This window comes from Sander lucioperca, chromosome 7, assembly GCF_008315115.2.
Source record: "Sander lucioperca isolate FBNREF2018 chromosome 7, SLUC_FBN_1.2, whole genome shotgun sequence".
NCBI classification, from domain to species: domain Eukaryota; kingdom Metazoa; phylum Chordata; class Actinopteri; order Perciformes; family Percidae; genus Sander; species Sander lucioperca.
In genome coordinates, this window is record NC_050179.1 from 36,132,402 (window position 1) to 36,144,901 (window position 12,500).

Here is a 12,500-nt window from a genome sequence, read left to right on the forward strand (position 1 = left end):
GCAGTCAGACAGCAGTCAGACGCAGCAACAACAGAACTTTTGTCCTGTTTTGTCCTGTAGCGATACATTACAGCTTGTTTCATGGCTGCCGGTTACAGCGTTCTCGCTCAATACTGGACCAATTTGGGTAATTTTTGTTCACAGTAGTCACTTTGATACCAATGCATAGGCATATAGGGTCCAGGTTGAAAAAAAAATACTGAAATCACCCTATAAAAGAACAAACTGTAAACCTTGCAAGAACATTCAAAGAAATAATTCAGTTTACATTTGATAAATGTTTAAGATATCATCCCAGAAGTCCGTGATTCCTGCTTTCATATTGACACAACCTGAGGCTGAGGCATGAGTGCAATTCTAATGTTAGCATTAACAGTGTGAAGGTGTCAGACAGGTGAATTATGAGTACCGCTGAAGTCCACACATGATCGGCAATCTAGTCCTTAATTGCGTCGTACTCACAGTAGCGGGACGTCGCTGCAGCCGCTCAGCTGCTGGACGAGGAAGGTGGCGTAAGCAAAGGACGGTCGGCCGTGACGGAGGTAGTACAGAAAGTCCAGGTTCTCCACCAGAGCGAACCGGTTGACCAGGTGAGGGCTGGAGAAATGAGGCAGCTCCGACGTTTCTGTGGACCATAATCCCAAAAAAGGTTCACGCACACGCCTGAAGATCCAGATTGGTTTTCATGCTCCGATTTCACATTTTTAAAATATCGAAATGAAAGCCGAATAAGTCTGGTGTTACGGCTACTAAGACGGAACAATACAGATATATGAATATACCAAATTATTGAAACAGAATCTGAATTCTTAGAAAGTCGGCTGGCTGTAAAGCAATGAAACGTTTCTCTCCTGACATAAAGGGTAACTACCGTTTATTTTTCAACCTGGACCCTATTTTCCTATGTTTCTGTGTCTAGGTTTCTGATGTGAACAATCTTTGACATTGGTCCCATATTAGCGATATCTCTGCAGTCGGCAGCGGAGAAACAAGCTACAACGTAAGTTAATAGGGCAGAAAAAAAAGTACCAGTATATTCCTGTAAACTGAGATGTCCGAGATGCCTCAGTTTAATAGCAGCATCTACATACTGCACCTTCTACAATCATGTTAAATAAAAGTATTAAAAAAATAAAAGAAAAATCCCCCGAAAATAGGTAAACAATCTGTGATACGTAGCATTATTCCAGCATTTATCTTATGAACAAAACAGTAAATATAATACTGAAAAGAGGAATAATGAAATGTTAAACCAAACATTCAACTAAATATTGCACAGTCCATTAAATCGCGTTCTTACAAGATGCGATTTCGATTTAAAAGCGATTAATGGTTCAGCCTTAGTTGATGATGTTGAAGCTGGTTTTCAGAGCTTACCGGTGGAGTTGAGGGTGTTTGCCGCCTGCCAGCCGAACAGCCGGGATGGGTCCAGAGGGTGGAGCGACTGGAACACACATCACACACACTGCCTGTTAGTAGAGTTAAGGCCTCCTGCATACTGGCTGCGTGGCGTGAGCGTGTCAGCTGCGTGGCGTGTCCGTTTTTATTCCGGCTCCCATGGTAACAGGTTAGAGCTTGCACACTGCCTGTGTGACACGCACGTCTCAAGCGCGGCTCGAGCCACGCCAAAAACGCGTGCATGCTAGAAATAGAACCGATGCCTATTTTTCACGTGACACGCAAGCGTGTTGGAAGCGTTTCCAGGCAACATAGAATAGGAAAAGATGTTTACATGTCATTTTGACACAAATACATATTAATAAATGACATTTTGATGTTTGAAAGTCTCGAGGTTTTGACATAAATGCAGATTTAAATGTAATTTTTAAATCGTATTTCAATTGGATTCTGATAAAACAATAACATGGACTTTATTATCTCAGGAAAGGGAATTGAAATATAAATATATATATATATATATATATATATATATATATATATATATATATCTCAAAATATGTGCAAACAAATGTACAAACACAAAAATATTGACAAAATAAAGTTGAAGAACACGCTATTATTTCATTTTATCAATGGGAAACATACGTGTACAGACAAGGCTAGCAGCAGCAGCAGCAGCTCCGCGTCAGACACCTTTCTGGTGTGTAAAGACGTAGAAAACGCCACGCAGCCGCCACGCAGCGGACACGCCACGCTCACGCCACACTCACGCCACGCAGCCAGTGTGCAGCAGCCCTAATGTCACATTGTGTGTTGACTTCTGTTTTGAAGCCTCGAGTTTGGTAACATGGGCGTTGCCATCTCGTTTTTTTTTTTAAACCAGAGGGCAGAGCTGGGGAGGATGACGTGTTTATGGTTGCTTTGGCGCCCGCGATAAGCTAAACGCCAAAGAGGGAAGGTTGCCGATTTTCCAAACCTTCTGAAGCATGTCATCTAGTGGAGATTTACCGCCTGGTAAACACGGACCTCCGGGTACAGAAGCCGTTCATCTGCATGTACAGGCAGAACAGAAAGTCTGCAGACTTTCCCTTAAGTTATTACCTAATGCTAGCGCTAGCTGGCCAGCTAGCTCGGTTGGCAGAACGCTGAACAAGACATTTCTGGACGACCAAAAAGTTCCAGTTAACTTTGCTGAAGTGAAAACACACAGTAGACGGTCAAAGTTAAAGATTAAAACACAGACAACAGCCCAAAACCAAACTGAGGTCTATTTTAATGTCCCCAGTGTTAGCATGGTTAGCATTGCTAAGCCTCTGTCCTGATTGACAGGTCCTAAAGCATCCCCTGCTTTATCGTCCGTTTTAAATAAATGGGACCATCATTTACATCATGCTGGTTTGAAGAACACTTGAAACTAGCGATTGAGACTGTCGGTACGCGATCTGTGCTGCCTGCACGATCCGTTATGCGCAAAATGTTCGCGCACGCGCAGACAATAATCCTGTTTACGACACTGTGCAATCTGTTCACGCTTGCGCACCTTTGCACCGCGGGATACTATTTTTGTAGGCTACACTTCATGTTATTCATTATGCAGTTAACGGCGGGTCTGTTTAATGACGATATTTAAATTAAGTACTTATTGTCACTGATCCAAAACCGCTCATCGACGTCCGTGTACTACGCCTTGGCGACGTTCTTATTTTTGTGACATGTAGCGTGGGAATGTTGTGATGTTTTTAAATGTAGCTTACACTATGCATTACGAGGTGTCTACGTAGTTGCCAATCCAAAATAGTAAAGGAGTTGTTACATGTAACTAGAGCTGCAAAGATTAATTGATTAATCGATTAGTTGTCAACTTTTAAATTAATCGCCAACTATTTTGATAAATCGATTAGTCGGTTTAAGTAATTTCTTTAAGACAAAAGTAAAAATTCTTTGATTCCAGCTTCTAAAATGTGAATATTTTCTAGTTTCTTCTCTCCTCTGTGACAGTAAACTCTAATCTTTGAGTTGTGGACAAGACAAGACATTTGAGGGACGTCATCTTGGGCGTTTGGGAAACACTGATCAATTAATCGAGAAAATCATCAACAGATTAATCGACTATGAAAATAATCGTTAGTTGCAGCCCTACATGTACCATGAACATACACCATTTTGTGTGATGGTTGGGGTCGGCTGGCTGTGAGTTTTTGTTTATTTTCTCTAGCTGTTGTTTTTCTTTTCCTCTGTTGGTTCTGTCTCCCTCCCTGTGTCTCTTTTGCTTTCCCTCCTCCCCCTCCTGTCTACTGCCTGCCGGCTGACGAGACACACCTGCTGCAATCACCATCACCGCTGTCCCGCCGCGCACACCTGCCAGCCATCTACAATCAAGCCCAGTACTTCAACCCCGGCTCAACAGACCATCTCCGCTGAATCGTTGTCTCAGCGTCACCGGTGACGTTCGCAGAAACTATCAGAGAAAATCCTTTTGCTATTACCTGTCCCTGTGCGTTTCCTTGTCTTACCCTTCTTTGTGTTTGTTTTTGCAGTGATCACTTCCCAAACCTCCATATCCAGTGAGCTGGCCTCTCCATCCAGTCCTCCTCCCACGGCACCCTGCTTCCTCCTACCTCCATCTCCGCAGCCAGCCATCCCCTCCTCGGCCCTCAGCTTCCCTACTCCAGTGCCTCCTCCTCGGATCTCCGGCCCCGGTTTCCCCGCGCTTCCCTGAGCTCCCTCACCATCCTACTCCCTGCCTCCCTGTCCCTCGCCATCCTAGCTCCAGCCCCCGAGTCCCTCGTCTTCCTAGGTTTTTCCCTTGAGTCCCTCGCCATCCTAGTTTCCTGCCCTTGAGCTCCTCGCCTTCCTAGGCTTTTCCCTTAGTCCCTCACCATCCTAGGTTCTCCCCTCAAATCCCTCTCCCTCCTAGTTTCTGCCCTTGAGTTCCTCGCCAGTTTTTACCCCGGTCTTTGTTTAATAAATTTGTTATCTTTTGGAGCCTTGCATTTGAGTCCGCTCTGTTCATTGTAACAATTTTGGTTACATGTGGAATGAAGTACGAGTCTTTCTGTCACTGCAAACCTTCAGTTTCCACCACACTCCTCTTTGCGAGCGCTGTGAAATTAATTAAATTCCCGCGGTGCAAAGGTGCGCAAGCGTGGAACAGATTGTGCAGTGTCGTAAACAGGATTATCATCTGCGCATAACGGATGGTGCAGGCAGCACAGATTGCGTACCGACAGAGACCATAAACTCATTATGAATATGTTTACTGAGGTAATAAATCAAGAGAGAAGTCGGCTCATATTCTCAGAGACTTCTATAGAAACGGACTTCTGATTGGAGCCGGTGGAGTCGCCCCCTGCTGGACGTTACAGAGAATGCAAGACGGGTGTGAGCGTACCTGCAGGAGGTGATAGACGGAGATGTCGGAGGACGGGCTGTGTCCTCGGGGCCCGGCGGGGAACAGGGCGGCCCTCAGTTTGGCGTGCGGGGCCAGCGCCAACTTCAGGAGCTGGGGGTCGACGGTCCTCTCTGATTGGCCCGAGCGTTGGCCCTGAACCACCACCTGCACACAGGAACAGCGTTGGGTAAATTAGTCAATGTTGTCAATGAAATGTAAATGTTACTCTTTAGTTATTACTCCTTAAAAAAGTAATAATATGACTTTACTTCAGTAAAAGTTATGTTCCTAGACTACCTGGTCGATTCCTCCGGGGGCGAACATGATGGCAGCCAGGGCCAGCAGACTGTGTCCCTCTAACAGCAGACTGCTGAGGGACGCCTGGCTGCCCGGCAACAGCACCTGGGCACTGGTTAGACTGGCCTGGAACACCAGTCCTGGATCTGGGACACAGAGACAGACAAACAGACAGACAGATAGAGGGGGAGAGAGAGAGAGAGAGAGAGACAGACAGACAGAGAGAGAGAGAGAGAGAGAAACAGACAGAGAGAGACAGATAGAGGGAGAGAGAGAGAGAGAGAGAGACAGACAGACAGAGAGAGAGAGAGAGAGAGAGACAGACAGAAAGACAGAGAGATAGGGAGAGAGACAGACAGATAGAGAGAGAGATAGACAGACAGACAGCGAGAGAGAGACAGGCAGGCAGGCAGAGACAGACAAAGAGACAGGCAGAGAGAGATTGAGATAGGGAGAGAGAGAGAGAGAGAGAGAGAGAGAGAGAATGACAGGCGGACAGAGAGAGAGACAAAAAGAGAGAGACACACACACACACACACACACACACACACACACACAGATAATTGAATTAATGAAGACCATTCTTGCTTCTCATGTATGTTGTGTTTGTCTATGATCTGATGAAATCAAACCTACTTATCGACTACAACTAAAGCTGTAACAACTAATGATCACTTTCATTACCATTTTTTTCTGCCAGATGTTTTTTTTCAAATACTCAATTAATTGCTTAAACTATTAAAAGGTCAGAAAATAAAGTACGGCTTCCCGAGGCTATTTAGTAGAGCCACTGCGTCCGGAGCTAAGCGCCGCCCAAGACGACTGTGATTGGTTTAAAGAAATGCAAAACAACCCAGAGTGTTTTCTCCTCCTATCCCAGAATGCCCTGCAGCAGTGTGGTACCTGACAGGTCTCTGGTGATCTCCTGGATCTTCACCAGCATCTCAAACCACGGCCGGCTCTCTGACACGCTCTGATTGGTCAACAGGGGACAGTTTCTGGGTGTCAACCTGTGGAGGACGGACACAAGAGTTCACCAGCAGCTGATTGACTTCCTGACTGATATTTGAATTGAAGTCGCTGCTCCCCCAGACAGACCTGTAGTGCTCCAGGTAGGTGTAGAGCAGGTACTGCAGGCCGTGCTCCAGGCAGAAGGAGATGAAGAGGCTGTGGAGGTCCAGGCCGAGGGGGGAGCGGTACTGGGGGACGGGAGGGGACCGAGACATCACCCCTCCGCCCTGAGCCAGCCTCCACAGCAGCTGCTCCAGGTCGGACAGCTCCTCGGGGACGAACACACCTCTCCTGCAGGAGCAGACACAGATCAACGGTCAGAAGGCTGGAAGCTCAAAGGGGGTTTTCTCCAGAGGCTGGTTTTAGGACGTAAGAGACGTCTCCTGTTTCAACAGCCAATAGAGAAGTCAGCTGGTGGAGTCTCCAGAGGCTGGTTTTAGAACATAAGAGACGTCTCCTGTTTCAACAGCCAATAGAGAAGTCAGCTGGTGGAGTCTCCAGAGGCTGGTTTATGATGGTACAAAATGCACAGTAGAATAATGTTTAATAACAATTACGTTAAAAGGGTGCCAGGCACCCCTAAAGCTCTACCTGGCCAGCAGGTCCAGGATCTGCTCCCTCATGTAGCTGCTGCAGACCGTGTTGCTGTTGACCAGCTCGGGGGTTAACTCGGGCCACCGGGAGCCGCCGGACGCCTCCCCGCTCTGGATCCAGTCCACCACGCGCTGCTGGTCGTGGAGCGCCGTCAGGTATCGCCATAGCAACGCCGAGTCACAGGAAGTCACCTCTGAGGAAACCAAAAACACAGAGAGAGAAATGAGACGGATAGCACTTTAGTGATCTCAGCTTGTTAAATGTGAATATTTTCTAGTTTCTTCTCTCGTCTGTGACAGTAAACTGAATATCTTTGAGCCAAGGGTTTAGATCTCCACTTTTGAGCAAAATTGAAATTTTTAACGTCTAACACTTTTCTGCAGTCTGGGAAATTCTTCTGCCACAGGATTTGTGAAACACTGATCCACATTTTTCACCATTTTCTGACATTTTAAGGCGCTGACACGCCAACCCGACAATCGGCCGTCTGACAGTCTGGCGAGGTCAGTGACTCGAGTCTGTTTGATGTGTTCCGTGCTGTCGTCCGTCTGAGGAGCCCGCGGCCTTCATTTGGGCCGATTTGACATGTATAATCGGAAGGCGGGCAGTCGGACTCAATGGTCAATCTGATTGGTGGAGAGCTAACCTGGAAATGACGAGCGGGATGAGCCTGACTAACGCCTCTCAAAATCTGACGAAAAATCTTTTAAACTGACCTTTGTTGACCTGAAATGAAGACAGATTCAGCAACTGCACGGCCTATTTCTCTCTTAAAATGTTTTCAGAAACACGTTTCGGTGAACTATTTTAGTACAATATGAGATCGTATTCTGAACGAAGCCGCCATTATGGCCAATCAGCTGCCGGTTTTCAGAACGTACGCTCAAGTCAGCGTCTCTTCGGTGTGTTCCGAGGCACTTTTTTGACCAACTCGGGGAGGCAGTACGACCGACTGCCTTTTCTGCTGACGGTCGGCCGTCGGGTTGGTGTGTCAGAGCCTTTAGAGACCAAAACAACCAATCCATTCATCCAGAACATAATCCACAGATTAATCGACACTGACAATAATCAAATTTCTGTGTGAACAGACAACAAAGTGTAATCTTCTCTTATTCCGAGGGTTGCTGGGAGTCTAACCTGTGTGTTACAGTCTAACCTGTGTGTTACAGTCTAACCTGTGTGTTACAGTCTAACCTGTGTGTTACAGTCTAACCTGTGTGTTAGGAGTCTAAAGCCCCTGACACCCCAACCAGACGGCCGACCGTCGGCAGAAAAGGCAGTCGGACTGATCAGTCGGCTCCCCGAGGTCAAAAAAGTGCCTCAGAACACACCGAAGCGACACCAACTTGAGCGTACATTCTGCGCGCGCGCGATACGTAATACGTCTCCATAACAGCAGGCGCCGCTAATCTGTATTGTTGCCCAAAAAATGTAAACCGGCAGCTGATTGGATGAACACGTCGGGCCAAATGAAAGGCCGACGGCTCCTCCAACGGACGACGGCATGGAACACGCCGAACAGACTCGAGTCACCGGCCTCGCCAGACTGTCCGACGGCCGATTATCGGGTCGGTGTGACAGCGCCATAACCTGTGTGTTGGGAGTCTAACCTGTGTGTTGGAGTCTGGACAGCAGGACGGCGGTCTGGCAGCTCTGGTCCCAGTTCCTCACCCAGTCCAGTCTGACGTTCCTCCAGAGTCCCTCGTCCCCCTGGGACGTCCTCTGTCCTGCCAGAGCCCCCAGAACCGCCTCACCCACACCCCCTGCCTCCCTGTGCACCATCTGGACCCTGCTGCGAGAGGATGGGAAGGGTTTTAATTCTCAATTTCAACACAGAGATTTCAGAGCGTGGCGGTTCTAGGGGGGGTGGGGGGGGTGAACGGCAAGGGTGGCCAGTGCCCCCGTAACATTAATCCTCGTTCCCCCCCTAAAATGGCATGTGGCCCCAGCCTGGCCCCGCTATTTAAAAATGATCTTGAACCGCCACTGCTTCAGAGACTTCATTTTACGTTACAAAAGGAGAGATTAGACAACAGAAAGTTATCTGGAATTTTTTAAAAGTGGAGGTTCAGGCGAGAGAAAGAAGAGGTGACCCGGTGGGAGGGAGGGAGGGAGGGAGGGAGAGGAGAGGACAGGAACACAGACACTTTTCAGAGACCTCATTTGAACCGAAAATGTCACAAAGGGAGAGATTAGACGAAAGGAGACTTCAAAAGACGAGACTCGGATGGGAGAAAGGAGAGGTTTAAAAGGAGATAAAGAGAGGATTCAGAGGGGCTTAAGAGGACTTAGACGCACAGAAAGATGGAGCGCTTTTCAAAGAGAAACAAAGAAGATGGAGACGAAAAGGAAGTTCAGATCGGACAAAGTAGAATACATCATCTAAAACTATACGTTTGACAGGATTAAAAGGCTTTAATGTGATGTGTGCTCCTTTCCCTCAGCAATCAGACCGCCCCTTGCAGGTTTTTATCCGGCCCACATATCAACTTAAGTTCACAAGAGATTCTGGGTCCTGTCTTGCACCCGGCACAGCGCAAAGCCCGACGCAAGTGTCTTTGCTAGTTTAAGCAATTTCCCGTCCAGCGCCCGCGTCACTTAAATTGCAAATGCACCTGCGCCCATCTGTTGCCCATGAGCGTGCTGGTCTTACAGGGAGGTGTGTTCAGGTGCATTCTGGGCGTGCTGGTCTTACAGGGAGGTGTGTTCAGGTGCATTCTGGGCATGCTGGTCTTACAGGAAGGTGTGTTCAGGTGCATTCTGGGCGTATTGCTATCTTGAGGCAGTGGGAAGTGATCGCGCCATTGACCAACAAAAACCTGGTCTAAAGTCAATAACGCAGCATTTCATTGTTATTTTAACAGAGCATTAGTAAAATGCTCCTAGGCTCGTGCACAGCGCGCACACTATGCTTGTTACACACACAGGGACGCACAGCAGCACACACACACATGCAGAAGATTACAAATAAATATATTACGGTGCAAATCCTCCATCATAACAGCAATGCTCCAAGGTCCAAACACGCCTGGCTTTTAAAGGGAATGGGAGATGATCTCTGATTGGTTGATTGCATGTTACGCCCAAAACACACCTCTGATTAATGAAGACACTAAGTACGACCCTTTAGAACCATGCACCCGGTGCACGGACCCTTTTTAACGCCGTCAAACTAGCAAAAGTGGATTTGGACACGCCCTAAACGCACCTGCACCAGGCGCTTCACGCCGTGCGCTCAGATCGTTAAAATAGGGCCCTTAATTTAATTGTGCGCTAAACCCAAAAAGACTAGAAACGGTTTTTCGAACTGCAATCATGCAAGAATTTTGGCAGATTTGCCGACTTTGAGACCCAGAAATTCCCCCCAGAAGCAGAGTTTTCATATATTTCATATCAGTCGTCTGTGTGGTCGCCTGCTTTTAAAAATGTAATCTTTGTTTTTCATGATTTGCTAAGACACTTTTTTGCTGACTTTAGTAGGGCTTTCATGTCAACAAAAATGCGACAAAAGTGTCGGAAATATGCGACAAACGGCAAGAAAATGCGACATGCAGTTATAGAGTCAAACATATTGGACTTTTCTCAATATAAACATGTCAATAAACACTAAATATTTGATTAAATCTACGTATTTTAGTCTATTTTAGCGTAATCTTGTTTTTGTTAAGGGTGTATTAAGTGTTCACCATTTACTGACATTTTATTGACTAAACAACTAATCCATTCATCCAGAAAATAATCCACAAATGTATCAACAATGAACATAATGGTAATCTGTACCTGTGTGATTTGGTGTTTGCGGCGCAGCGGGATGCAGGCAGAGACCCCAACCTCTCCATCTCCCTGATGAACGCCACGCTCTGCATCTCCTCTTCGGGAAAATACCCCCGCCCCGACATCTCCTCCACCTGACCAGATCAACCAATCAGAGGCCTCAGAGACTTGTTAACACGTACACAGAGAAGACATAAACGTTAAGACTGCTGATAGGTAAAAATGTTATGGAGCCCCAGATATGACATCCGAAAAAGAAAAGAAATTGTGGCCACGAAATGCTAATTTGTGACCTTACGCACGTGTAAATCTTCCTGCTTCTACCTAGTTCTACCTAGTCCTTCCAGAAAAATTAGTTTTTTTGTGATTGTTGCGGGCAAAAATTATTATACGGTACGTTTTCTTAAAAAATGCAATGGAATATGCGGGATATTTATGCAATTTTATGCGATGAAATTGCGGGAACTTGCAAAAATTGCGGTTTCATCATGGCTTCATCGCGGGGTTGGCTGCTCTTGTGTGAAGTCAACGCAACATTTTTCAACTTTCTGCTAAGATATATGGGACTTTTTTGCAACAAAAATGCGGGGATTATGAAATCATGCAAGCCCCGCATATTTTGCACGGAAATCGGCAATTTATGCGGCGAAAGTGCGGCGTATTTGGAAAAAATGCGGCCCCCCTGCATAAATATGCTGACTTTGGCGGATTATGATACTGAATTATGAGATCGCAAAAATCGTAAAAATGTAGTTATTTTTCCCCATATGTCACGTCTGGGGCTCCGTAACATGTAAAGCGGGCAAGTAAAAAACTAAAAATCTACCCTGCCCAAAGTAAATTTTCATTTAAATTAAATAATAATTGAAAAACACTTAAAGTCAACTCACCACAAACTCCCGGAGGTCCCTGTCGTCAGTGTAGAGGCAAATACTGTGGAGCTGCTTCTTCACACTGAAACCCTTAAAACAAACACAAAGCCACTGCAGTTTAATATTTGGCCACAGGGAAAAAATAGGGAATTTTAGAACTCTCTTTTATTGCATAAAAATATGATAAAAGTAAAACTATTTTTGTGCTGGTGGGATTGTAAACAGGTTGAAGATTGAAGTCATACAGGGAAGGGATTCAGGCATTCAAATACCTGTTGTTTTGAACATTGATGTACCACTAGGCCCATTATATTATATCATAGGAACAATTCCTGACTGTGCTGTGGAAAAGCAAGGTTTACTCGTTGCATATTCTTTCATAGGCGCGGGTGGTGGCGAAGCTTTAAAACTGCGATGACAATAAAATGATCGCTTGTAAATATCTCTGGTTGTTGTTTCTGTTCCACGACATTTTGTATGTCATGTTTGGGGTGTGGGATGAAGAGAGGGATCATTTTAGTCATTTTAAAGCAGCCATATTATGCTCATTTTCAGGTTCATAATTGTATTTTAAGGTTGTACCAGAATAGGTTTACATGGTTTAATTTTCAAAAAACACCATATTGTTGTTGTACTGCACCGCTCTCTCTCACTGCTGCAGATCCTCTTTTCAGCTGGTCTCTGTTTTAGCTACAGAGTGAGACCTCTTTTCTTCTTCTTCTTCTGTACTATCTTTGATTGCACTGCACATGCCCAGTAGCTCAGATGTAGATCATGTCAGCTAGCTAGCTCCATAGACAGTAAAAGAAAGGCTGTTTCTACAACTTCGGTCAGTTACAAGGCAGGATTAGCTGGGAGACTTCTAAATGTGGGCGCACATGGAAGTAGTTCTTTTGGAGATTAAGGTGAACTTGTGTGTGTTGTAGCAGTGCTTTGCTACTGAGAACGAGGTAGCATGCTAGCGTTAGCATGCTAGCGTTAGCATTAGCATGCTAACGCTACGAGCTAATGGTTGCGGTTAGCCTGCTCGTTTCGGCTTGTGACGTCACAAGCCGTGCCGATTTTGACCAGCTCACCCAGAGACTGAAGGCAGGACACATTCAGAAACTGTATCTCACTCTAAACACCATGGGTGGATTTTTATCAAAGTTTGTATGTGT

General features: G+C 46.0%; 2 protein-coding genes across 4 annotated transcripts in view; both read right to left on the reverse strand.

Moving 5' to 3' along the window:
• The window catches only part of LOC116036403 (NLR family CARD domain-containing protein 3-like), a 1,020,880-nt gene that overhangs the window by 48,752 nt on the left and 959,628 nt on the right, over positions 1-12,500 (reverse strand). The gene's annotated exons all lie outside the window — the stretch shown is intronic.
• Positions 1-12,500, reverse strand: part of spg11 (SPG11 vesicle trafficking associated, spatacsin) — a 60,910-nt gene that overhangs the window by 30,152 nt on the left and 18,258 nt on the right. For 2 of the 3 annotated variants that reach the window (XM_036003605.1, XM_036003607.1), the window contains exons 12-21: positions 11,359-11,430; positions 10,475-10,602; positions 8,305-8,486; positions 6,692-6,887; positions 6,188-6,391; positions 5,993-6,099; positions 5,090-5,235; positions 4,793-4,957; positions 1,378-1,444; positions 463-625 (exon numbers count right to left, since the gene is read on the reverse strand). In XM_036003605.1, the coding sequence (XP_035859498.1) occupies positions 463-625; positions 1,378-1,444; positions 4,793-4,957; positions 5,090-5,235; positions 5,993-6,099; positions 6,188-6,391; positions 6,692-6,887; positions 8,305-8,486; positions 10,475-10,602; positions 11,359-11,430 (1,430 nt within the window). The remainder of the gene's footprint in view (positions 1-462; positions 626-1,377; positions 1,445-4,792; positions 4,958-5,089; positions 5,236-5,992; positions 6,100-6,187; positions 6,392-6,691; positions 6,888-8,304; positions 8,487-10,474; positions 10,603-11,358; positions 11,431-12,500) is intronic. The other variant, XM_036003606.1, reaches the window with a different exon arrangement.